Source organism: Clinocottus analis, unplaced genomic scaffold (assembly GCF_023055335.1).
Source record: "Clinocottus analis isolate CAN_PGR_092001 unplaced genomic scaffold, fCliAna1.0.p SCAF_6, whole genome shotgun sequence".
Taxonomy (NCBI): domain Eukaryota; kingdom Metazoa; phylum Chordata; class Actinopteri; order Perciformes; family Cottidae; genus Clinocottus; species Clinocottus analis.
The window spans coordinates 841,403-868,159 of record NW_027176218.1 but is presented as its reverse complement, the minus strand read 5'-3'; the positions used below and the strand labels follow the sequence as shown (position 1 = coordinate 868,159).

General features: G+C 45.5%; 1 protein-coding gene across 2 annotated transcripts; it reads right to left on the bottom strand.

Annotated features, from left to right (window-relative positions):
• Positions 1-26,757, bottom strand: kitlga (kit ligand a). 2 transcript variants are annotated; one of them, XM_068603500.1, is made up of 10 exons: positions 26,468-26,757; positions 9,740-9,850; positions 9,004-9,060; positions 8,472-8,624; positions 6,836-7,016; positions 3,842-3,895; positions 2,974-3,071; positions 2,622-2,731; positions 1,641-1,704; positions 1-726 (listed from the first exon to the last, which is right to left on the bottom strand). In XM_068603500.1, the coding sequence occupies exons 1-9, from the start codon at positions 26,480-26,482 to the stop codon at positions 1,674-1,676; spliced, it is 810 nt and encodes a 269-aa protein (XP_068459601.1). In that variant the 5' UTR covers positions 26,483-26,757; the 3' UTR covers positions 1-726; positions 1,641-1,673. The 2 variants fall into 2 exon arrangements, with proteins under 2 accessions (XP_068459601.1, XP_068459602.1); XM_068603501.1 differs by lacking the exon at positions 3,842-3,895.

The window sequence follows — 26,757 nt, the reverse complement described above, 5'->3', positions numbered from 1 at the left end:
CCCCCCACACACACACACACCTCTCCACCTGGACAATGGGTACTACAATGTTGAACATTATATTCTTGAGGGCAAAACCACCGACGCAGGGCTGCAAAGGAAAGCGTGGAAGCCGGTGTTGGAGACGTTGGTTTATTGTGTGAGGGTCAGCGGAGGTAGTACATCATGACTCAGTTCATGCAGGAGATAACCAATGTCAGTCACTCCCTGCACCGCTTGTTCGGAGATGAACTCGGTGGGTCCAAAGGAGGAAACACGGGCGGACCGTTGCGTCGTCCTGAAGGTGAAAGGTGAAGGTGAAGGGGGGGGGGGTCCTCTCCCAAAGAGTTCGTGGAGCAGCAGGTTCTGGAGGATGAATTGGGGGAACCAGAGAGTCCAGGTGGGGCAGTTGGGGGTTGGTTATGTTCTACTTAAGTCGTAGTCTTTTTGCGAGAAGCACGGGGTTAACGGTCGTACAAGAAAGGCGAGCTGATCCGTGCGCTAGCGGGCGTGGTCCATCCAGACGGAGCGCCCTCTCCTGGTCACTGTGTGGCCGTTGAATCCGGAGGGAGAGAGCGGTCCAAAAACAAAGCCGATTGAGAACTTTTTTTTTTTTTTTTTTTTTTTTTTGGATTTGCGATCGCGCTACGGAGTTTTTTCAGCTTTGTGTTTTTGTTGTTGTTGTTGTTGTTGTTGCTTTCTTCCATCACCTCTGGACCCCGACAGGAGGGGGAAACAAGTGGAGCCCTGAGAGAGAGAGAGAGAGAGAGAGAGAGAGAGAGAGAGAGAGAGAGAGAGAGAGAGAGAGAGAGAGAGAGAGAGAGAGAGAGAGAGAGAGAGAGAGAGAGAGAGGTTTCAAACAGGGTTCCTACACATTCTGACCGATGGATTTCCATGACTTTAAAGCACATTTCCATGACTTTTACACAATTTACTTGACTTTAAAACAAATTTCTGTGACTTTAAACCAAATTTTCACGACTTTTATCCAAATTTCAATGACTATTAACCAAATTTCAATTACTTTTACGCAAATTTTCAAGACTTTTAACCAAATTTCCATGACCTTTGAACTAAAATGAACTTAACTTTTAACCAAATTTTCATGACTTTTACAAAATGTACTTGACTTTTCACCAAATTTAAAGACTTTTAACCAAATTTCCATGACTTTTAACCAAATTTAAAGACTTTTAACCAAATTTCAATTACTTTTCACCAAATTTAAAGACTTTTCACCAAATTTCCAAGACTTTTCCATGCCTTTAAAAAACAGTAAAAAGTGATAAAATGTAGTATTTAAACTAACAATGAGGATTCAAAGCATACAGTAAACCTTAAATGACTCAAATGAATGAGAGACAATAGTTTGATTAAAAGAATAAACATTTATATAGATGCCTGTATGTATGCTGCTGATATTTTGAGCCTCTTTCTTTTAAAAGAAGATTTATTATTTATAACTCAGCGTGAATGAACGTCATGAACACATGAATATAACACAATTACAGGACTTTTACTACACTTTTTGATGTTTTTGAAGGACTTTTCCAGGCCTGAAAAAAATAACCATTTTCAAATTTCAATGACTTTTCCAGGTTTTTTTCCCATGACAGTTAAAAATGACTTTCACATAGGAAAACAAAAATCTGAAATCTCACCAAATAGAAGGACATCGAAGGGTAGAAGCGTCGTTACACTATTTCAATGACGTTCAACATGTTCCTGCATCGGGCAGAATAAAATAAAAGTCAGTGGACAGTTTAGCTTGGCAAGGACACAACAAAGTAATGAAGACTCCAGCAGGTATCAAGAAAAACCAGGTGTGTTCCTGTAAGCTGAACCGCCGCAGCCAGAGTGACATATGAACAGGTGAAGCCTGTTTTCTATTTTCTACGCCGTACAGAGCCGGACTAACCTGCCGGGGAGCCCCGATGACGGGGTTACACTGTAACCTGGTACCGCGAGGGAGCTCAAAACAGACTGAATATGAAAGAGGAGGGTCAACTGTGAAGCAGCAGAGGCCGAAATACACTCAGTTCTACGGGTTGAGTTACTACCCCCCCCTGAAACAAAGTGCTGGATGAATAAATTCCCATAATGCAACTGAGTAGCATGTTTATTTAGGCTCCCTCTCGCCTGCTAAATGGCCAATTTTCGAATATTTTTTTCTTTGCGTAACAAATTTAATCGAGGTAAAATATTTATTCAAGCACCCTGATGACATCATTTTTGGGGGGTGAAATGAAGCACTTTGTTGGCTTTATTTTTCTTGTGTGTTATTACATATTTATGGAGACGTTTCTCCACACGAGAACAATGAATCAACGTCAAAAGAAAGGACGTGTTGGAAGAAAAAACGTATTTACTCTCATAATAACTCTCTAATCATGACATTAATCATTGTTTGTGTTACAGCTTTCATTGAAGAATCTCCTGATAAGTCATGAGACAGCAAGTGTCTCTGTTTGTCTGAACATATGGGCGCCTTCGTTCTATCGAGGCCAGGACTGGCCTGATTATCAGATGACTGTCAAGAGACCAGAAAGACGTCATATGGGTCTTTGTGTATTGATAAACTCATGCATTTGAGGTGATCGTGTGGGCCGGGCTGAATTTTCCGACCAGAAAGACGGACTCACTTTTCTGATATTTCAGCGTCTAGCGGAGGCGCCGTCACTTCTGTTCCCGCGAAGAGTCCACCTTCTGCAGGGTTCTGCTGGAGATCCTCCTCGTTCCTACACGATCGGACCTGTTTTAGGAGATAATACTTAACGCCGACAATTCCAAGTCTTGAAAAGAAAAGGAAAAATCAACACCAACAACTCTCTAGATCTACAAAAAGTCTGCACGTCCTCTGCAGGAAGCGGAGGACGCCGGCGCGTCGTTAAACGCACCGGAAACAAAAGCCTCCGGACGATGAAAAAAAACTACTTGACAAAGGCGTCATGTCGCAGTAACGAGGGGGGTCAAAGGGTCAAAAGGTCGGCTCACCTTCCACACCAGCAGGAAGACGAGCGCTAGGAGGGGAATGAACAGTAAGGAGAGAAGGCTTCGCTCCACCACCTCGGTCAGGGCGCTCGTTTCAAAATCTGGGAAGAAAAAAAAAGAGGACATAAAAAAACTAAACGTCACTTCCTCCCTTCTGACTCTTTAAGTTGTTAGAAACCAATCAGAAGACTTTGAAACGGTGGTAGAGAATAGACCCAGACGTGAGTTTGTGGTTGTTTCACCCGCCTTCGTTGGTGCCTACATGTATTTAGCTCACGTCTTTTCAACTTCACACGGGTTGAAATCTTCATCGAAAAAACACTCCGGATCTCACGCAACACGTGTTGAGCTCGGATTTGGAGGAAGAAAAAAAAAAACCTTGCAGCAAATCAACATGAAAACCGTAATTTTCGTGTCAAACGACTAAAAGAAAGTCAAGACATGCCGTCTTTCAAACATCTAAGAGGAAGAATTTTAAAGACATGTTTGAAACTTTGAAGCGAGCTCCAATGCAAATATTTCCCATTCTTTGAAAGAAACATTTTACAAAAAAGGTTGTTGCAGATTTAAAGGCGCACAAGATAAGAATCGAGGCCCGTCGCGCGAGGAACGCGGCGAGGAATTTGCCCCGCAGAGCCTCGTAACTCAAGTGACAGCTGCATCGTGGGAAACGGGGCCGACTTTGATGTCGAATGTGGCAAAATACTGTCGCCGGCGAAAGCTGCCGCGTTGACACACCAGCTGGGCCAGTTTTTAGTTTTTTTTGTGTCGTTGCCGCCGGAACACAGACCCGACACTTCTTTGACTTCATGTGGAAACGCGGAGAGAGAGAGAGCGAGAGAGAGAGAGAGAGAGAGAGAGAGAGACTTACGGGGTTTGCAGCCCGTTGCACACTCGGTGTCTTTACTGCTGGACGGCCGTGACACTGCGAGGGCGGTTGGGCGGTAGAAAAAGAGATGAGTTAGTCGTGAGTGCCGTAGGGTGAAAACATTTCATTGTCAGGTACTAAAAAGCCGACTCAACCCCCCCCAACACCCTCACACACACACACACACACAAAAAAGATCTAATCCGACCACTCGGTCCAAGCTCTTGGGAAGATTAGAAGATTGCTCGGTAATCAACACGTACACAATCCGGTTTCGGGGCCTTTTCTTCCCTCTTCTCATGCGCTTACCTAAGGGAAAACTCCCCCCCCCCCACTGTGACTCAGCCGGGGCACGCCGGAGAGTTTTTATCCGGCAAAGTAGTTCTTGTGAAGAAATAATAGGTTCCTGGACTGAAAGCTTCTGGAAGCGGCCATCAGAGATCTGTCCTAAATGGAGGCCGCTTACAATACACCAAAGGGAAGGGAGGGAGGCAAGGAGGCAAGGAGGGAAGGAGGGAAGGAGGGAGGGTCAACTGGAATGTTGCTCGTTTGAGTTTATAGACCGGCCCATAAATAATGAGGGAAGTGTGACCTAAATCGTCAACTCAGACAATAAAACCACTTGAAAGGTCCGGCCGAATGCCCGTCCGCGGCATCTTTTTTTTTTTTAAGACTTTCACCCTTTCAAACTCACGTTACTGCGGGTTTGCGGTGCCGGGCAATAACGAAAAAAACAAGGCTCTTCCAAGGGCTTTCAAGTGTTTTGGTTTTGTCCATTCTGGGCTCCGGTAGAAACATGGCGGCGCAACCGATGTGGTCGTAAACGGCTCATGACGAACGCCGATGCGAAAACATGTAATTATGATAATTCGAGCATTTTATGTCCAAGAACCTGCAACTTAAAACCCTAAAAAAAGTTCTCATGAGCAGCAGATTCCTGTGGTTTTCACATCCATCGAGCGTCTCACCAGAAACAGTCGCCGGTTACCCGCAGACCTCGATGTCAACACATTTTTTGGGGTAAGGATTTTGTTCCAAAGAAAGCCGTTGACAGCGAGATAACATACTCATAACCATCAGCACAGCTTGACACGCCAATAATTTAAACCAAAACATGGGATCTTTAAGACGGTTTGAAATGTGGAGTCGAGGCTCTTGCGGCTCCAAAGTGAATGATGAGCTATTATTATGATGACATGTTGCGCAAATATTCCCCCCTTTTTTTTTTTTTAAACCTCACAAATCACATGTGGAGTGTCTTGTTGGCGGCCCGTTAATCCGTCTTATCTTTTCCCCCCGACAGGTTCTTCATGGACCGGCTTCATTCCAAACCCATAATTTACCGCCTCGATTGATTGGTGACGTTCTGGAGCGGTGAGATCATCATTTTACGTGAAAGAAAGTCCAACAGTTCTAGCCCTCCGCCGACGAAGAAACGGGGCTCCGTCCCATCCAACTTATCGGCACCATGGAGATGCGACTGTTGATGTTGAGTCTCCGCCGCTCCCCATGCCGCATGGGGGGAGAAATCCACACTCGAGAGCCTCTGCCAGAGAAAGCTTGTCAACTGTTATCTGCGACCAGCCTTGTTATTTTATCGTAGCATCCCCCGCGGCTCCCACCACACACCAGATGGGCGCAGGGTTCGGTTCACCGTGGGGATGAAACATGTCAAATCACTCCGGTTAACGCCTGAGATTTGCCTGTTTGCGACCTCTTTTCTCCAGCAATTGCGGCTGTGTCTTATCTTTGTTTTAACCATAAGTTGTTTCAGCCGACCTCAACCTCGCCAATCCCCCTCGCTGGAAAGAAAAACTAAACGTCTGCACAGTTTACAGCCGATTTCATGAGAATCTTTAACCCGAAGGTGATCAAACGCGCGGACAAGCATCTATAAATCACAGCTGGCATGTTTTATACATTAAAGCTGGATATTATTTATAAGAGTGCTGCAGTGTGCGCAGTTAAAGCTGTGTGGCGTATTGTGGAAGAGGCCACAGGGTTAATAGTGGCGCCGGCAAACAGCCGCCCCAAAGCTGCAGCGACCAACAAGTCTGCACCTTAATCCATCCATCCTTAAACAAAGCTGCGAGCGCACCGAAGGGCTGCGAGGAACAGCGATTGTTCTCTAAGCTAGCTACCTCCAGCCAGCAGCCCGAAGACTTTGAGCATTGATTCACAATTGTTGATATTCAGTTTGTAACAGGAGGAAGTAACAACGCCGTCGCGACGGGTCGACAGATTTAGCGTCTGAACTAGCTAACGTAGGATCTCTACACTGAGACTTCCGGTTCTCTACCTGCTTTTCGATCGAAAACCTGCTCGCACGCGATTGGTCGAAACTGCTCATCAGACTACAAACGCACACCAGAAAGCCTCCGATGCCGACAATGTTTCACACACATGAATGCAGGATCTGTTTTGTAGAGAAAAGCTAATGTTTATCGTACCGTCTCGTCACATGATGGACGAGGAGACGCGACATTGGCCGGTATCGACACCCAGAAAACATCTTTGTGGAGATAAATCAAATATCCCAATATCTTTCCATACTTTTGAGTTGACTAATGTAAAGAATAGGAACAGGAATATCACATGTGTGCAGCCTTGAAACCAGGAAAAGACAATACTTATGTCACGTCACGATCCATATTCTGAAAGACGAAAGTCTCATGTCGCTACATTGGTGTAAAAAACTAAAAAAGAAAACCACGAGGGAGGATAAATTTGCCGTTTTGAGTCATTTATAGCAAATGGCGTAGCACTAATTTGGATTTACACAAGAGGTATTTTTTGAAGGTGGTAATTTGGATGACTCCCAAGGGCCCGTTCGTTGTCCAACACATTGCTGTAGCACCCGTTCTCTTCAACGATGAAGGATATGAAATGACTGATCGTAACGCGATGCAGACCCTGCGTCGCAGACACGCTTAGTTGCCGAACTCCAACCTCCGTTCACGAGCACAAAGAGCAGGTCAACGAATAGTAAACATTCACCATTTAAATATTCTTCTGTTGTTGCTGTGTATGGGGTTGTGGGGCAGGGAGGAGGATCACAGTCGTCTGAATCTTCTTTATTCTGTGCAGCTATGAGGAAGTCTTTGACGAATTCAAAGTAGCGCGCCGTCTGCCACCTCTCTTCCCTGTAGTGGCACTCGAAATCATACATGATCGGCTCCTGCGGAGACACGGGTACAGACAAAGAGACGTCTCAACGTTAGTCACATCTTCTTCATATATCAGTGAACAATAACAGAAACCCACCAAATGGTTATGAAACTCTAGCGTAAGGGCTAACGTTATAGTGTTGGCGGTTTACAGTATAACCAACTATAAGACAAAGAGCCATTGATATATATATATATATATATGGGAGAATATACTACTTGTAGTAGTACTAGTACACTGACCTTATCAACAATCACTAAACATCTGCAAAGCAGCCGTTTGTCAGTCATGCTAGCTTCTCAGGCTTCATCCACATTACTGCTGGTTTCATTTTAAGGGGCGTATCTTTTGCTAGCGTCGTCACAGCTCATGCAGCTTAACCTCCCCCCCCCGCCCAAAAAAACAGCGTCATTTTAAGGGGTGTATCATTGGCTAGCATCCTAGCATCCACGCTACTCATGCATCTTAACCCCCTCAAAAAAAAACAGCTTCATTTTCAGTCATGCTAGCTTCTCAGACTTCATCCACATCGCTACGGTTTCATTTTAAGGGGCGTATCTTTTGCTAGCGTCGTAGCGACCACACAACTCATGCAACGTCTCCCCCCTCCCCCCCCACAAAAACAGCGTCATTTTAAGGGGCGTATCCTTTGCTAGCACACTAGCATCCACGCTACATGTTCACGCTACTCATGCATCAAAAAAACAGCGGCATTTCTAAACGCCACCGACTCCGAGACGAACACAAATCGCTGCCATTTTGACTTTCACCAAGAAACAATAAACCAACAAAAGCAGAAACGCTCTCACGGCGGAGCTACGAGAACAGACAGACAGCAACAACAAAAAAATGAGGAAACAAGTGAAAAACGTGAGTTGAGCAAATGTATTGACTCTTAATGTAGTAAAACTTTGATTTGTAAGTGTTTATTATAAATTAAAGTAAATGTAATGTGTGTGTGTGTGTGTGTGTGTGTGTGTGTGTGTGTGTGTGTGAGATCTGAGCTGCAGTTTCTTCCCACGAAATGTGTCTCTGAGTTAAGAGAGTAAGATTATAAAGGAAGAGCTTAAATATCAATCTTTTCTTATTATTAAAGAGTATAAAAATACACAACCGATCTACTTCCGGTGTACACACGCATTCCCAGTGTACGTGGATAGTTGTGTAAGACTTCAGGACGGAAATCCTTCATAAAACGCAGCTTAAACAGGGTTTTAGTATTAGTTTGGCTGTAGCGTCAGCCTCTTGAAGCCAAAGTCTGAGTATTTGCCCTGGAGGGGATCTAGTTAAGACGTTAACACTATTACCTCCTGCTGCTGAAAAGGACAACAATTTATGGATTTCAGCTCTTAATATTGATCTCAAAGCAAAACTGTACTTTCAAACTCTCCCAATTTGTCGTCAGCAGCAACAACGGACACGCTATCGAGTGTTTCCCACCGTTCAAAAAGCAACGTAGACTCACCAGAGACCCCATGTTGAGCCGCAGTTCTTGGAGCATTTGGATGAATATGCTAATATCTTTTCTGTTGGATGAAATGTTTCCAAACTTATGCGCTAAATCTTGTAAGCTCTCCTCCAAGTAGAAGACGTTTAATTTTACCCAACACATCCCTCCCTGGAAGAAAAAAAGAGCAGAGGCTTGGCATTAATTGAGCAAGTACACAATCAGGTTCAACAAAAACGCCAACAAAGAAACTGTGAACAGACCGCATATCTTGTAAAGTCTAATAATCCTTCCCTTTCAGTTATTACTTTCACCGTTGAGACTCCACTTGGCAGACAACACACTATTCACAGTGTGCATTAGTTATGAGGTCAGCCAAAGTTCGGTGTGAAGGTGTAGCAGAGGAGAGAGGTAACCAGAGGTTTGTGCCGGATGAGTCACGGTAGGGAACATTTGCTCATTTGCAAATTCAAAGGTTTCGACTGGAAGTCAAATCATTTAGCTGAGATTGTGTTATTCCCCCGTGATTTACTGCGAGCGGATGTCTTACCTCTTCTTTTGTGACGTAGTGTACAGGAATTTTGTAATCTTTAGGAATATTTTGTCTCTGTGAAAAAGCAGAAAAACATTAAATTGCAGACACATTGAAAGAAATAGCAAACCTGAGTTTGGAATTGAACAAAACTGCAAGTTATTTGTGGAGCGTGTGGACAAACAGTCACTTCGTTATTTTGCCAAAACAGGAAAAACAGTCTTTAAAAGTCCCACTTTTCTCATTTTATCTGTGACAATGTCTCTCGTACGATCATTAAAGGCAGAATAAACAATAGTAATCACCACTTATTGTCCGGGGAAATGCTCTCTTTAGAGTTAAAGTATCCAAGAGGAAGCTACGAAAATGGAAAAGAAGACAACAAGTAATGCTAAGCTAGCTCCAACACGGGAGTAAAGCTGGCACGTTGTCTTTGCAAACGGCAACAAGACGCCTTGAAGTTGCTTTTCTCCTCTCGTTGATGTTTTTTAAAGCTCCTGAACCCTTTTGACTTGTATCCATGTGGACTTTGCCAATAAAGCAGATGGCAAGAACATGGATTTGAACATCATCTCTCCTTCCAGACACAGAACTGGTTTAGTAGCGACAGCCGTGCTAATGATGTCATAATTACTTATTGCATTGTGAAGTGATGGTCAAGCACAAAAAAATACTTGAGACCCATATATATACATATATATATACATATGTAAACTTCATCTGGAAATGTACTGAATTACATCATTGTTCTTACCAAAATAGAGAGTCTAGAGATGTCATCTGTCACTGGGTTGACGTCAAATTTATTCGAATGTACCCCGAGCGTGATGAACAGCAGTATATGGACACAGACGCGTATCCAAATCTGCAGATCAAACACAACACAAGGCAATTAGTCACAACCTCTCAACACAATGCATAACAAACATACTGTTCCTTCTTTAGATGATCAACTCCTTGTGGCCGGCATTGGCGCTGGGACGTGAGGTTCCTCAGAACACAACAACAACAACAACAACAACAACGATAAAGGCTCACAGAGTCATGACATCTGGAGCAGGAAGCGTGGGAAGCGTGCAAAGACGAAGCCATCTTTGCTTTTAGCGCGTCGGCGAGTCTGAAGACGTGAAATGACATAAAATGCATTTTTGTGACACGGGAAATTCCCGTAGATTGGGTTGAAAATCGAACATTTTTTGTCGATTTCTGCAGGTCTGTAAAAGCTCTCGGCCACGCCGAAACAGCTGCTAGCTTCCCAAACCCTCTGAACACATTCACGGGTCGACGTTGTACGGAAAAGCAGCAGCGAGCCATTGAGGAGCTATTCCGTTAACCGGGAAAAAGAACGTAATCCAGCACGAATTAACAGGGGGGGGGCACACCATGCAAGGTGCCAACTAAGCACTCACACACTGGTTATGGCGGCACACTTTCATGCAATGTGCGTGACAGACTCATCTAATGGTTCTGGAGCATGTGTGGAGACGGTTCACACTTAATGATTTCCACAAGTGACAAGCTTTCCGCCCCCCTTATGACCGATCGACCTCAGATTTGGCACAAGCGCTCGGTTGAGTCGGCTCTGCAAAACAGTCCATCTCTGTGACGTCGTGTACAAAGAGGGAAAAAACCGCCAGGTCGTGTGCACTTCATTGGAAGCAAGTCAGCAATAAACAGACATTTTATGGCTTCTTTGAGAAGGAGCTGGCAATAAAAACAGCAGTGGTTCATTGTCTCTGACGAAGACACACATGTCATATCACACCAGCATTGTGAAAGGAGGCAAGTTGATTATCAGTATTGTTTTGATCTGGACCGATCTTCAGATAAGGGTCCGTCCTCAACTACTGTTAAAGATTACAAAATTGTGAGTTTAATGCTTTCTTGAAGTGCATTGATAAGACAGGAAAAGACTTTTCCAACATAGACAGCTTTAAGTTTAAACCCATGGTGGTTTTGAAAGTGAAGACACATTACTTTCTTTTTAATTTTCTTTTCACACCTTTTACCATAGAAAGGAAATAAAGAAGCTAATTGAAACTGTTAACCTCAACATTGGCGAGTGAGTCGGCGTTGAGCAACAACATGAAACATGCAACTGAAGCAGCTGAATGGAATGCGGCCATTACTCACTTGACGATTTCCACCTGCGCCGTCTCTCCCTGCTGTGACATGTCTAAATGGTTTCAGCGAATTAAAAAAAGGGCCTTTTGTATTTTAAGTGGGAATTCTGAGCTTTATTGTTTCCTAATGCTCTCCTTTAAGTGGTCGGACCAGGTTTTTTTAAAGCGTCGTTCACTTTGCCGTCACGCTGCCGGCTCTCCTGCAGACCTGCAGGCCGTGAGAAAGGTACACTTCCAACAACTGGCAGTTGTGTCGCAACACGGCGTTGTTGTTGTGACACGCAGAGTTGATACAGAACTATTCAATTTAAAACACACGTTGAGATAAAAGGGAGCAGAGCCGTCAGACGGGCTTTACATGGGAAAAATGATAAGACCGGATAATAATCTGGGTGTCGATGTCTGCATGTTGTTCCAGCGCCAGAACATAGACATCCTCAGGGTGGCATCTGTCAGACAGTTGCAGCATGATACCTTTTTGTTGTTGTTGTCATGTTACCAGATACCATGTCTTGAAAAGGATCCATCTGCAAATGGGTATTAAGAGGAAGAGTGAATTCTCACTTTTCAACGCGTCTTTTGGACGCGCCAGATCCAGATTCAGTCGGCATGTTTGAGTCCACTCGGATACTGATTGGATGTATTTTTCGTGGGCCAAGAAATGGCTGTAAAATGAGGGGAAGAAAACATAATGTTCCTTTTTATTCCTGCTGCTTATTCTCCCTCCCTGCAGTATCAGTAAACCAATTTTTTATTGGAGCACAGCTGCTTATAAAGCGGCGCTAAATTGGTGATATATTATATAAACTTTTGCTGCTCGCTCTTCCTCCCTGCGCTCGTTATATTGAAGAAAAGCCGCTAACAAAGCTCCGTGACTTCGATCATAGCTTCATATTTGAACAAAGGTAACAACCAAGTGATGTATCTGAGCGTCTTTGACGACCGTCCTTTTCTGAAAGGTTAAAAAAAAGAAGTGGAAAGATGGGTGCTTCAGTTCTGAATGAAGCCTTTAAGTTATTCTCTGCGACCTTTGACCCCGAGCATCACCACAAAAGCAGCGTTTAGTTTTGTATGGTGACAATATTGCACGAGCACATATTGACAGCCGACGGTGATCATAATGCAAATGTGGAAGAAGCTGCAGCCAAAGGCAGCGATGCAGAGCAAACAGTGCAGGGATTAATAAGCTGAACAGTACACTTGTTGCACAGTAATATTTGCTGGACTCAAAACTTGTGTCGACAAGAAAACTGCGACTTTAAGATGAGGTATTTCACGGCCTAATGGAGCCGCTGCACTGGCTTAGCGTACATTAACGGTTGCCATTCAGTTGGCTGACCTCCTTCCTCCTCTCTGTGCCAGTCTGACCATGTTATGCAATGGGGCTGCAATTCTCCTCTTAAAAGAGATTAGGGCCAGCCGGGGCCTAACCCAAAAACAATTCAGCAACCTTGAAAGTGAACCTCCTCTTTGGCGAATAAAGCTTTAGAGTGTTACACAAAGAGGGATAACATTATAATAGTGAGCTGAGCCACGTCTAATCTGGAGGCACCTCAACCAGTACGACAGCATTTCCTTCGGTAGTTTATTCAAGAAGGCTTTCATGACCATGATTGTGCTTTTTGCAGCAGCAGCGTGTTGCTTCTAGTTCACATTTATCTTTTTTTTCGAGTGTGTTTTTTTTGTGTGTGCCCGTCGACACTTTCCCCGCCAGCGTGGCCGCTCAGATCGCTCATTGTCAAATCTTCCCAAGCGGAGTCCCGCCGCCCACCTTCCTCCTGCTGCTGCACACTGCGGTCAAAACGGAGACACAACAGGAAAGAGGACGATCCATCAACAGGCCGGAAAAAAAACAACAAAAAAACATTTTAAAAAAGTGCAGACGGGGGTGTAATTCGACTCGTCTGCAGACACGGACGACGCGGCGATTAGCAGAAGACAAATGCGTGGTGGGTGTCTTGTAATCCATCAGCGACGTAACAACAGCCGGCTACTTCGGGGTCGTTGATTTTTTACGAAGACACGTTGTGATGCAAAGCAACAAACAAACAAAAAACCACACGAAAGCTTCAACAAATATGAACGGACTCTTTGCAAAGGGTTAGAGTCTTTGTCTTCACCAAAACCAAGATGTGGGGAACTTCTTTTGCAGCTTAAGGACTTCCAGATGCAAACAGTCACGAATAATTTTCAAGCAATTTCCCGACTCACTGAAAGTCAACTTGTTTTTATGTCTTTTAAATCCGACGGGAACCGTGCAACATGACAAACATAGAGGCAGCTTGTTACAGATGCATGGACGCCTTATGGGCGAAACTAATCCATGCGGTTTCTTCTCGTGCTCTCACACCCTGAATAGCCTCAGTGAGGCAAAGTATGTGTTTTTAAGTTCAGTCGGTTTGCACTTTCAGAACAAGGCCACGAGATAGAAACTGAAGCACCTGAGTGACGCTTGTGCCATCGCGACGGTATCGGGTTTCACTGCAAACACTTGGGTTCACCCCTGCAAAGTTTATATAAAAATGATGATTCAGTAGGTGGAGGAATCATATGAAATGATATCTTACCAGACAGGCTGGAAAATCACATCAGAAAAAAATAAGTTACAATAACTAACACGCTAATTTGGTTTGGACAGAATCCAGTGCAGAAGGGCTCCTGCCATCTTGAAACACACCCAAAAAAACAACAACGAGGAAGAGCTGTCACTCAGGAAACCTGGGAGAGCGTTGCCGCTCGCTTCCCTTCCAGCGCGTTTTCTGTTTACAACATTTCACGAGTTGATCCCACAATGTCAGATGTTTGCCTTCTTTGAATTTTTCTCAAAGAAAACGACCAACAAAAAACCACATGCAAGGACTTTGAGCAACCCGACGACATCGCTCTCAACATGTGCCGAGAGCATGTCGCGTGAAGCCAGCGACGGGGGCCGCCATGTTGCAAAGTCATACTTGCCAATTGGCCGCCATTATCCTTTCACAGCTTGAGGTTATCCCTGTGGCTTTCAGGGCCAAGCAAACACCGCAGTATACACAGCAGGGCGTGATGACGCCGGCCCACATCCCCCCCCGGCTCTTTACGAGACACATTCACAGCCCACGAAACAAGCTAGCCGAAGCTAACGTTAGAAGTCGGGGTGCAACAAGTGTTGACAAGGAGCGAAGTGTCCTTCTGAAGCGTGTAAGGATAGGTGTGGTGGGAGGATGGGTTACAGTTTTAAATCATTGGATTGTTATGAAAGACCTGACTTAAAATGCATGATAGGAAACGCTATGAATGGCCTTTTATCACCGTTATTTATGTCGTTGACGTTGATCTATCTAAGGTTACAGCTACAACATGTCTAATGGCAGGAGTCCCAGACCTGGATTGTCGCCACAGAATAATTTAATGTTTTTTTTGCTCCAAGGTTAATTTGTTCTGAAATGCATTGAACCGTCTCTGAGATGTTGACAGACGAGTCAAGGGGCCAGAAATAAAACTGCTTATTGGATTCAACAAGTTGTATTTACACTTATTGCGCTCCTCTGGAAGTTGTTGAATCCAGAGCTGATCAACCCCCCCGAGGGTCTCGCCTTACGCTGACTCAGCTTTTTTCGCAAAACCTTAAGCGGATCCCGCTGGACTCCGTGAAAACCTTTTTTTTGTAAAACCACAGGCTGCATATGAGAAGAGGATGCAGCCACCGCAACATCACCCCATGTTGCTTTGTGGACTTCAGTTTTCAAGCCATATTGGGGTTTTTTTTAGCCGTCGCCATTTTGTCTTCTTTGCAAGAAACAGGTGGAGCACCAACGTTGAACAGCCAACCAAAATGTGACTTTTTATGATCTGAGAACACACCACGGAAAGAATCAATGTTTTAAGACGGAAACACACGCCGCCAAACAGCACAACCCCGCTTTATTATCCATTTTGGCTCCAAGCGGGAGCAACCTTTACTAAATGAACATCACGCTCTTATAGAAGACTTGAAACTAGAGATCGAGACATGAACATTTAAGTTTCCCAGGAAAAGGTTGTGGTTGGGTTCAAATAAACGTGTCTTACATAAAATAAGTTTGCTTGTTATGTAACTTGCGTAGTCCCGTGCTCTGAAATGGTTTAAATCGAGGCGTGGACGTGTTTTTTATGATTTATTTTGGAGTAAATAGTAGAAGCATAGTGAACTGTTAAGATTTGATATCCATCCAAATATGTACTTAGTCTGAAACGTCGCCTCCTAATTGATTTATCCGTCGAAACTCCTGCGGGAAATGAAATTGGACACTTTCTTAAGAATATCCATGTTGTTTGCCACACGCATGTGTAGCTTTATTACTGTGTGACACCACATCCACACAACATCATGACACTGTGCTGTGATGCAGTACTAAACCCAAAGAACCCAAAGAAAACCAAAAATAAAGCAATGTTATCGCAAGCCGCCCTACAGGGAAATATCTCGGGGGAAATAATGCTTGTGCAAAAACAAACATGTCCTGTCTCTACAAGTTCCCAAAAAAAAAAAATGCTCATGAACTCTCAACACGCAGCTTAGGCCAAACACATAAATACACAGCGGAGGCTCCAGTGTGAACAGCGAGGTGACTTCAGCTCACTCATTCTGAACGCTTCCTCCCAGACACCTCGATGTGGGAGCGACCTTGAGACGTTGAAGTCACAGCTGGGCTGACAGGGGAAATGATTGAATTTCCCGTCGGCCGAAACAAATGGAGGCGGGAAACGAAGCAAAACAAACCATGTATTAGACGCCGCAGTCACGTGGAGTCGGACAAACGCGGGAAAAAAACCCCCGTCGGGACAGGATGTCACAATGACAACAAACGACGACGTGTTTCCCCCGACCGCCAACACTGATATCTGGACCGACGGCCGGCCGGACGTGGGAGCGGCGTTGTTCTTGCACCCCAGCTGACGTCAAACCGAAAGCGGAGAGCCGTCAGGTGCAACCTCTCCAAACTAAAGCCCCTCATCCGTCATCGTCAGGTGCTTCACAAGCTCTCGAGGCCTGCTCGCCTTCATCCTATTGATGCTGTATATGATTACCGCCCCCGTCCCCGCCCACACTCTCTCTCATCTTCCCAGCCCGAGGTATCATTAGCTGAACAAGGCTCTCCAGGCCTCGTGGCCCTTTTAACCAGATAATCTCATGAAAGCAGAAAAAGAAGGTCTTTGCGTGACATTAGCCGGCCTGTTTTTCGTCAGAGATGGGCATTTCGTCCTAATCTTTTGCCTCCATCATTGTTTAGAGTGTTGCCATGCCACCTCATCTGCCATGTGAGGATTAAAACATGGCAGATGATAATGACGGCCGTGCAAATGGAATATCGGTGTCGTCCAGATGTTCTCGAGTCAAGGTTCAAATTCAGGTTTGTTTTTCCATATTTTTATTTTTTGTGGGGGGAGGGGCCAAAATATCCCACCATGACTCTGCACTGCACATGGAGAGGATACAGCTTCAGTGTTTAGCATTCCCAGCCCCTGATTATTACAATATTTACCATATTTAAGGATTATTACGCCGTTTATAGTCCTTTGAACACGGAGCCAGCAATAGCTAATGCTTCATGCTGTTTACTGATGAAGAAAACACACCACACTGTTGGGACTCATCCGGTCACAGGCCATCCGGAAGAAGCTTAGTCCCATCCACATGTCAATATTTAACCTCTTAATGGGTAAACCGCACAGAAAAGAGGCCTCAATATTCAGGCATAAAGTCCATCGTGATGAGACTATAAAGACAGACAGATTAGTGTTTCTCATTAAAATGTAATTTGTAACCTTCAGTATCTCCCACCCCGATAACGGATTAAAGTAGGGCTTGTAAAATGAGGCTAAAATATGAAAACCTTTAAGAGATTGTTTCAAGCGTCAGGAGCTCACTTTCTTCACGTGTAAATCAAATTAGCATCTGATAAAGGCTCAGGCTGCAGCTGCTGCCGTCTGCAGAGGCAAGAGCGGACAACATGAAACTATTCCAGGTAATCGGAGGAGGAGCCAGACAATTTGTATGGCATCAAAGTGGTTGTGCAGCAGTTTAAACAGGCACTCATCTGTCAAGTGAAAGGTAGTTCCTGTGTTGTAATAACTGCTGCACACTGTGGTATTATTTCTGGATGAGCAGCTGGGATTTAATTATACATCTACAAGTACGGCTCATTGCTAAATTGCTACCGTGCTTTCTTTTACTTCCCCTGAATGATCGCATGACAAAACACAAAAGTGGTTAGTTCTTGGCCGTAATGACGATTGCACAATGTCGCGTTCGCAAAAAGGGGATACGGCTAACCATGTTTTTGTTTTTCCTCTCCCAGTACCGATCTTTTTTTTTCTTTTCCCCAAATGAATAACCCTGATTAACTGAAAGAAAAACGTCTTGGTTTTTAAAGCACGATTTTAAATCTAGCCTAGTACCGGTGCTTCTCCGGGTATTGGTGCTTCCCCGGGCAGCGCCGCTTTCCCGGGTACCGGCGCTTCCCCGGGTACCGTCGCTTCCCCGGGTAACGTCGCTTCCCCGGGTAACGGCGCTTCCCGGGGACCGTCGTTTTTCCGGGGACCGGCGCTTCCCCGGGTACCGTCACTTCCCCGGGTACCGTCGCTTCCCCGGGTAACGGCGCTTCCCGGGTACCGTCGTTTTTCCGGGTACCGTTGCTTCCCTGGGTACCGTTGCTTCCTCGGGGACCGTCGTTTTTCCGGGTACCGTTGCTTCCCTGGGTAGCAGTGCTTCCTCGGGGACCGTCGCTTCCCTGGGTACCGTCGCTTCCTCGGGGACCGTCGCTTACCCGGGTACCGTCGCTTCCCCGGGTAACGGCGCTTCCCCGGGTAACGGCGCTTCCCGGGTACCGTCGTTTTTCCGGGTACCGGCGCTTCCCGACTTGCAAACGCTCGACGAGCAGATGAGCGAAATAAAAAGCGAAATTAACGTAATGAAAAACAAAGAAGTGGAACTTTCGCGGGAACTTTTTCTTGAGTGACCGAACGTGCGCAGATGCAAAGCGACGGTCACGGGCAACTTAGATGGAACAAACATGAAATGATGTCACGTCCAAAGATGGCGTCTCCGACCTCTGCTTAATGGTTCTGGAGGAAACGTGCGCTGAAAGGCTGGACAGACGGCGGTGGAGACCCTTTGGACCGAGTTCAATCAAACCAAATGGCACCAAAGGTCCTGAATCGTAAAAAAAACACACAAAAAAACTAGACCAGACTTCGTTATGTCCTCGCTGAAAACAACTAAAGAACAGCTGTGGTGTTGAACAACGGGTTTCACGGATAGGTATGTGCCAAACATTAAAGTGCGTACTAAATACCATCAAAGTGACGCAAAGAGCAGGAGAGGATTACAAGGTTTTAACGGTCAGAACGATGAGAAACAGTCGAGCGATGCTATTTTTCGATGACACACGCACACGAGATTCCCATTTTTTAAGCTTTGAAACGACTAATTGTCCTTTCAGAGTTTGTTATTTTGCATTTCCTGAGAGGAAAATGTCCCCCGTGACATGTGTTGTTTGAGACGACGCGGCGGCTAAATCAGATTAGCGATCTCGGAGACTCGAGTCCCGACGTGTAATTGACAGATTATATCCATGGCAACTTTTCTTGCTGTGTTGTGGTGGGAGTTATTACATTAATGCCAAACCGCCGGTCACAATTTACCCAAATGAATCGTGATCGTAACTTGATTTCTTTCCTTTTTTTTTAATTCGTGCGATTTATTTTGCTCGTCGTCAATATGGTTTCATAAATTGTTTTTGTTGTTATTTCGCACTGTGGATAAAGGAATCAACCGCTGAAGTTGCACACAACTGGTTTAGTTGCGCATGTAATTGCTATAAACAAATTCACATGAAAGCAATGAAAAAAAAAATTATATCGGGAAAGCTTTGTGAGGTTCATTTGTATTTGAAATGCAATTTATATATATATATATATATATATATATATATATATATATATATATAGCATTTACCTCCTTTCTTAGTATTTTACATTTTTTATTTGTATTTTACCTTCAGATATTGTCAGTCTGTGTGGAAGGATTTTAATTAAGTTAGATTTTAACTGTAAGGAGTCTGTTAACTGTGCATGTGACAATAAAAATATCATGAATCTATATTTTTGGGAGTTTTAAATTTAAATGGAAACGTCTAATCGAATCGTAAACGACGAACAGGAAGTCTTGCCCCCGAATATCCGCTGAATACACTGAATCCCCAGAAATATAACCTCTTGGAGGCTCGGTAGTCAGAAAGATTGCAAACTTTATTGCTCCTTTCACAATAAAAGCCTTTCGCAATGAAAGCCCCATACATATAATATCTGCAGGCGAGTATCTCACACCCTCCTGTTCAAAGGCCTGTGGTTTCCTCGCTGGTGTCAAGCAGGAAATCAGATCTTGCTACTGAGAGAAAAATTAAAAAAGGAGGAGGAGGAGGAAGTTAAAGTGCATTTCACGACCGCGATGTTCCTTGCGGTTTTCTTCTGAAAGAAAAGGGGATATTTTATGATCCGCTTATAGCCTCCTTTATATAGCCACATCACACTATGTCAACAAATAACTGCGAGGATGGATCTGGTTAATATGCACAGAGGGGAATTTGGCTTGAACAACGAGGTTGAAAGCTGAGTTGTGCAATTGAGCTGCTCCCCATCCTTCCTCCCTCCTCCCCCACCCGTCAGATTCCTGATGCGGATCTCCTGCCAACTTCTCACCAGCAGCTCAGCTTCATTTCTCCTGCACCTCGTTTCACTCCTGAATTATTAGCTCGCAAAAGTGAACTGAACTGTTAAAAAAAGAGAAAAGAATATTCCGGACGTGCACAACTGCACAATCGCTGATGTTAACAAGCTCACTGTGGTTTTTCTTAAACGTCTAATCGTGTGTCCGCTTTTATCTGCACTGATCAGCAACATGTGCTCGACGCTGCTAGAAGACAGGTTGTTGTCGTTTGTTGGGTAATGAACCCAACCACAACTGAGATAAGGGTAAAGGGAGAGGGAAAAGAAAGTGCCAAACACACTTATCTTCATGCAGGGTGTGAGATGCAGTCTCAATTCACAAGACCAGTCATGCTAGAAGTGTCAGAAATAGGTCTTAGCGGTGGCAGTGTTTGTCCGTGTGCGGTCTTGACAATTAAAGCCACGAGCGCCCGCGTGAACGGCCTCTGCACCAACCGTCCTCGGTTTCTTCTGATCGGCCGCTCGAGGAGGAGCCGATCACGTGGAAAAGACGTCTAACAAGCCCTCCGGCGGAGGCCGCTCTTGAGTCCGATGCCCACTTCACGCTCGTGTAAGACATCCATTCACACGAACCCGAGGCTTCAGGAAGAGCCAGAACACACACGTACCACAACAAGACAAATGTGATAATTCAATTTAATGTCGCTTCACTAAAAGGACGAGCGTTGAGAATGTGCTCCAGATGTCCTCGGCATCAGCAGGCGACTTGTGGCGTGACAGCAGGCTGCTGCACAGAAGTGAAACCAAACCACTAAAACAACTCCTTTCTGTTATGTATTTATGTTTTAAATTAAAGTAAATGTATATATGCCTCTAGGGGCTGAGGCATTGCATTCAGAACGGGAGTGAGGGCTAAAGCCACGGCTTCCTGAAAAGGCTTGGAAGGATTAGGTTTATCTGCAAAACTAAAACAGGGATCTACATTTCAAATCTGAATTACAGACTGATTGTGTTGGCCGGCGAAAGTAATTTATGGTTTAGTTTGACATTAAATCATCATAAAATAGTGGAAAATGGCCATAACATCTTCCCAGAGCACACACAGCGCTGAAAGCCAAAGCTGCTGAGCTTACGGTGACTAAAAGAACTAAAAACCGAGAAAATCACATTTGAGAACCAGCAAACGTCTTTTTTTGGGTTGTTTTTTTAAAGTAAACATAAATTCAATGTTCATCACGACCTTACATCAGTGGTGCGAATCCCTTTTGAGCTTAAAAATGCTTATTATTGACCTCTTTACCTCCAATCCACTCAGTGCCTGGGAAGCATGGAGTGCCACAAGGTTCTGTTTTGGGCCCACTTTTAATTATTTATTTGCTTGCTGCCTCCTGGATACACAACAAGGAGGAATGGGCCTCGTTTGACTGACTTCTCCCTGTCGTTATCTCCCTGTTCCTGTCAGACTTTGGACGCAGCCCAACGCTCCAGTATCTCCACCATCTCGTCAAAGACTTGACGACGTGTTTGACATCCGTCTCTAATTTGCATCACACGTCAATGACGGTTAATCCATGAATGCCTCCGGGCTGAAATGTGCAATTTGAATACCTGCAAGTTGACAATTTTAATGCAAGTGAAGGCATCAAGTATTGGGAAGGAAAAGCAAATCTCTTACATCAATAGCACGACAGAAAAACAGGTATTCTTCCATCTTCACACTGCTGCACAAATAAGTCCTTTCTTGTCAACCTGATGCAGAAAAAATTGGTTTATTCTCTTGGTTACCTCGGGGTCGGATCGTGTTTTTCGGTCGCCCGTCGTGTGTCACGAGTGAACTTCAGTGGGATAACGAAACAGATTGCGCCGCCCGTATCGTCACATGTTAAACGTACGACTCCGGCCTCGCTTCCTGTTTGGTTTCACATCAGGTACGAAATCCTCACGTCGACTTTACGAAGCCCCATTATTGTCACGACACCTTCCCGCCCAGTTTCCACTGGTCGACTTTTCTGAAGCAACCAACTGCTCCATTCAACTGTGAAACGCTCTGGCCGAAGAGCTCAGGAATTTACCCAGCCTCCTCGGTCTTCAAGAAACTACATAGAAGCCCACCTTTGCAAACATTTCTTAAACAACTGCTTCCATGCTCCATGTGTCACGATGGGCCCACGAGCAGAGAGCATGACTTCTGAATGAGAGGGGTTTCTGCCACGTGAACCGCTGGTCGTTGCCTCCGGAGGAAAGCGTTCGCTCGCGGCTCGGCGTTCACACCCTTCACCCGTCGGGCCCGCGGCCGCGCACCGCGACCCATGTGACACCGACTCCCCCATCCGCTGACGTTCCCGTTCACATGACACCCTTTGAACCAAGAGACGAGCCCGGACCGAGGGCCATTAAATCACTGAACCCATCCGACCGGTCACGTCGAGCTGGCACGCCAGGTTGAAGAAGAAAAAGAAAAAGGCCCGCAGGAATCTTTCCAAGTGACAGAAGTCTCAGCGTGTAGCGGTTAATGGCGCAGAGCTCTTTGAACATTGCTCTAAAAGTTGCAGCTTCTCCCCCCGAGTGCATTCCTTGTCTCCTGCTTTATGGGTATGTGCTCTGAAACCTCCGTCACTCACTCATCTTTAAGGAGCTGTCGGCGACCTCGCGGGCGGATAGATCCTTACGATTTGAGTTGCGATGGCCTCGGCACGAGAGCCGCTGCCTCTCTCTGGCGTCTTGTTTCCGCGACGCTCGGCTGCAGAAACAAGACGTCAAGTTCCCGCGCGCCGCGAAAATCCTGTGAACAAAAGCATGTTCGCTTTGTTGCTTTTATGGATTCAGCATGTCATTCATTTTGTCCAAAAAATTTGAAATCCCGCAACATTTGAGCAATGACACTGAAAAAAAAACAGCTTAGCAACACGTGCGTCTTTTTTCACAACCGAACGAGTGTTGTTTCTTCTTTCTTTTGTCGCCTCAATTTGACACTGTGAACATTATTCACAGGGTCTAACTGAGAAGTGTATATTATTTTGACTTACATAATCAATTCCTCTTCACTTTCGTCAAGAAAGAAAACACACAGCTGCACAACTGCAGCTCGGTGTTCCAAAACCAAATCAAACCGCTATATTTTAAGTAGATTTTGAAGTTATTTTTTGAGAATCTCTGCCATGAGAGGTCAGATTTCGGTATTTGGGCGAGTTATGAAACTTATGTGATCAACCGTTGCGATATTTCCACTACACCACAAATGAATATGAGAAAACAAAGTACTCCGACTTCCCAGGAGGGCTTGTTTAACAGCAGCCAAACAAAAATAACTTTGTTATAACAGCAGCATGTGACACTGGAGGTCAAGGTTGCGTCACATCTTTTAACCTCGCACAACCTTTAAGAGAAAGCAGCAGAACTGATCCGCTGGTTAAAGCCAGCATTGTTTAAAAAAAAAGATACCCACATTTTGGTGGTATCGATGGATCCCTGAGATCGAAGCATCCGTCACGGGCTCCATTCGATACGCAGCGTTTTAATATGAGAGGGTCCAGCAAATGTTTGTCTTTTATAGTAAAATACATTATCCTTAAATCAATGTTGCGTCTCCCTTTCTCTTTAAAAATGATGTTTTTGCCCCCTGCTCAAAAAAAATTAAACAATTTGATTGACCTCTTGCCCTCCTCCCTGCCTGTGAAGCACGGCGTCCCACAAGGTTCTGTTTTGGGCCCACTTCAAATTTATTTTTAAAAAAAAAAAGAACTGAAAACCCCCCCAAAAAAAGCTCTGGGCTCACGAACGTTGGGCACATTAAGCTGACGCATAACGAGCGTGGCGTCGATGGATCCCTGAGATCAAAGCGCGAGTCACAGGCTCCGGCTGATACGCAACATATGTGGCGTTTTAATATGAGAGGGTTCACTTTGAAAAAAAACAAAAACAGGAAGTCTGATACTTGAGTCAGCGCAGCGGGAACGCCGCCGCCGCCGCCGCCGCCGCCGCCGCCGTCACCGCCCCGCCGGCGGCAGCTCTGATGTACCGCGTCCCGCCATGCTGTCGCCCCTAATGGCTATTAGAACAAATCATTAACTTGATTAGCAGTCATAACCAAATTTGCCCTGAACGCCCCCCCCCCCATCCATTCATCTGTGATGACTGAGTTATGACACATCGGCATCAACGCCCACCTCCTCATCCGTCCCATGATGCAGCGCTCTGTTATTTCATCGCCTTCTGGTGGTCTGGTCTACTCGCATCGTTTGAGTCGGGAGAAGAAAAAAAAAGGAGATTTCCTGAAATAACCATTTAAAAAAAAAAAAACACTCTTCTGGTGTCCTAAGCAGATAAGAATGCGCGCCAACGAAGCGGAGGTGCGTCAGGCCTCCATTATGTGAGCACTTGGCTGCAGACTTACAGCCCGGGTAAGAGGTCAGAGGTCAACGCCTCCAGCTGGACGCCAAACGCCTCCAGCTGATCGTCACCTCCAGCCAGCGCCGCCGCCAGCAGCTCATGACGGGGATCAGCGGCGTGAATCATGCTTTCATGGCTTCCACATATCTGTGTGTGTGTCTGTGTGTGTGTGTCTGTGTGTGTGTGTCTGTGTGTGTGTGTGTAGGGGGGGAATACGAATACGAGCTCTGATCTCTTCGGCGTTGGTGCTCGCGTCAGAAAACGAGCGCCGCCTACTGGAGACGAGATGATCTGTGAAGGTCGAGACACACACACTCTCTCCCTCTCACACACACACACACACACACACACACACACACACTCACACACACTCACTCTCCCTCACACACAAACATATCTATTATCTCTCTCTCTCTCTCTCTCTTTCTCTCTCTCATACACACACACACCTATTCTCTCTCTCTCCCATACACACACGCACACACACACACACACTCTGCCGCTTAGACACACACACACACCTATTCTCTCTCTCTCTCATACACACACACACACTCACACTCTGCCGCTCGCACACACATACACACACACCTTCTCTCTCTCTCTCTCATACATGCACACACACATATTCTCTCACTCTCTCAGACACACACCTCTGTCTCTCTCTCTAATACACGCACACACACACACACACACACACACACACACACACACATATTCTCTCTCAGACACACACACCCCTCTCTCTCACACACCTCGTGTGTCAGAACTCGTCTTCATCGTCACCTCGTCGTCTAAACCTTTACATCCTGGTTACAAGCAGAAGAAGAAGAAGAAGAAGAAGAAGAAGAAGAAGAAGAAGAAGAAGAAGAAGAAGAAGAAGAAGAAGAAGAAGCAGAAGGAGGAGTGCCTCCGTCAGGGCATCCCCGCTGCAGACTCTCCTCATTGGATCTTGGAGCTCCTCCGTGAGGGTGGAGAGGAGAAGCCTCGTGCCGGAGCGACGGGAGGAGGACGGTGAATAAAAGATGAAAGTATCATAACTCCATTAAAAAACCATAAAGGGGGCGTCTGCTGCGAGTATCATTAACAGCGGCGGCGTGGGGATGCAGAATCACACACCCTTCCTCCAGGAAGCTTCAAAGACTTTAATTCCCAGATGCACACACACACACACACACACACTCACACACACTCACACACACACACACACACACACACACACTGACTCACACCCTGTTAATCGTTGCTATATTCCATGTTCATTCACTTCTTATCTGGTTTAGTCATCGGGGAAGCGAGTCAGAGCAACACAAACCTGCACAGATGTGCACTTATTAATAAGGTAATATTGTACAAATATATATTTTTAAAAAGGGGCAGTCTCTCTTTAACAGCTGGGGATCCTCACCTTTCATGTTGCACCACATCACAGCTACACAACACGAACACAAAGACGTGCAGCGGCGAGAGTTTTCAGAATATTTGCTTGTTTCTTTGATGCTAAAAATGAATAATGAGAAGCCATCAGTCGTCACAACGTCCATTTTTGGGGGTCACCCTCATTACAGGGCCACATGTCACGAAGCCATGAAGCCACTGCTCACACACACACGCACACAGACACACACACACGCCTGCTTCAGGCTGCCGGATGAAACGTCTTGGACGGTCTCCAGATGGCCGGTGATCTGGTCCAGCTCGCGCAGACAGACAGCAGCGCGCAGCCGGCCACCCTGACCTCGCAGTTTACCTGATTAACAGCTTAATGTACCCAGTGTGCAGCGCGCGGTGCCAGCCAGCGAAGGTGCACCCACAACAGGGGGAAAACACAGTAAAAAAAAGAATACAAAAAGGTGTAACGTGAGACTTTAATCCGGCGCCACATGCTGGATTAGTAATACTTGACAGGTAAATGAGTGGCAGGTAACCGCGGACAGGTGGAGTTTGCTTTTCGCTTCTCTTCAAACACAAGATGTGTGGAGAGGAACGCAGGTCTGACGGCTGGCTGGACAAAGCCTCGCCACAGGAGATCGATCCCGCCGGCGCACAAACAAACAAACAAATCCATTTTTACGCAAACAGCTCGCGCAAAAAGCTGCGCAGCGCGCGCCTGAAGCGCAACCACAGCTGATACTCACAAGTGAAAACTTCTCAATCTTGACAGTTTTAAAAAGGACTCGAGCCCCGCAGCGGCGTGTCCAGCAGCGCCCGCGCGCTTATTTCCTCAAAGTATTGGCACAAACACAAACACACCACAACAAACAAGCGGAGCTGTCACTTACTTTTGGCTTCTTCATATGGAACGACAAGAGTACATCCAGTGTGTGCGAAAGCCTATTTTATTTTACTTCTACGGGGAGGAAAGGGGTTGTCATCATCCTGTGTGCACATATCCAATGCTCGAGTCCGCGCGGTATCCAAGCACAGGAGAAAAGAAGCCCCACAGAGGAAGGAGGAGGAAGAGGAGGAGGAGGAGGAAGGACGGCAAACAATGTGGAATCAAACTTTCAACCTTCGCAACCTGCGGGCTCGCGGCGTGTGGCGTGCAGCCCATCTATCTACAACATAGGAT

What these genes read in the sequence shown, in the direction of transcription:
- kitlga (XM_068603500.1), bottom strand. An exon ending in AACAGAAGAATATTTAAATG is followed by an intron (nt 3,896 to 6,835) that starts GTGAATGTTTAC and finishes CCGCCCTCGCAG; the next exon opens with TGTCACGGCCGTCCAGCAGT. An exon ending in TCTTCCTGCTGGTGTGGAAG is followed by an intron (nt 2,732 to 2,973) that starts GTGAGCCGACCT and finishes CTCCTAAAACAG; the next exon opens with GTCCGATCGTGTAGGAACGA.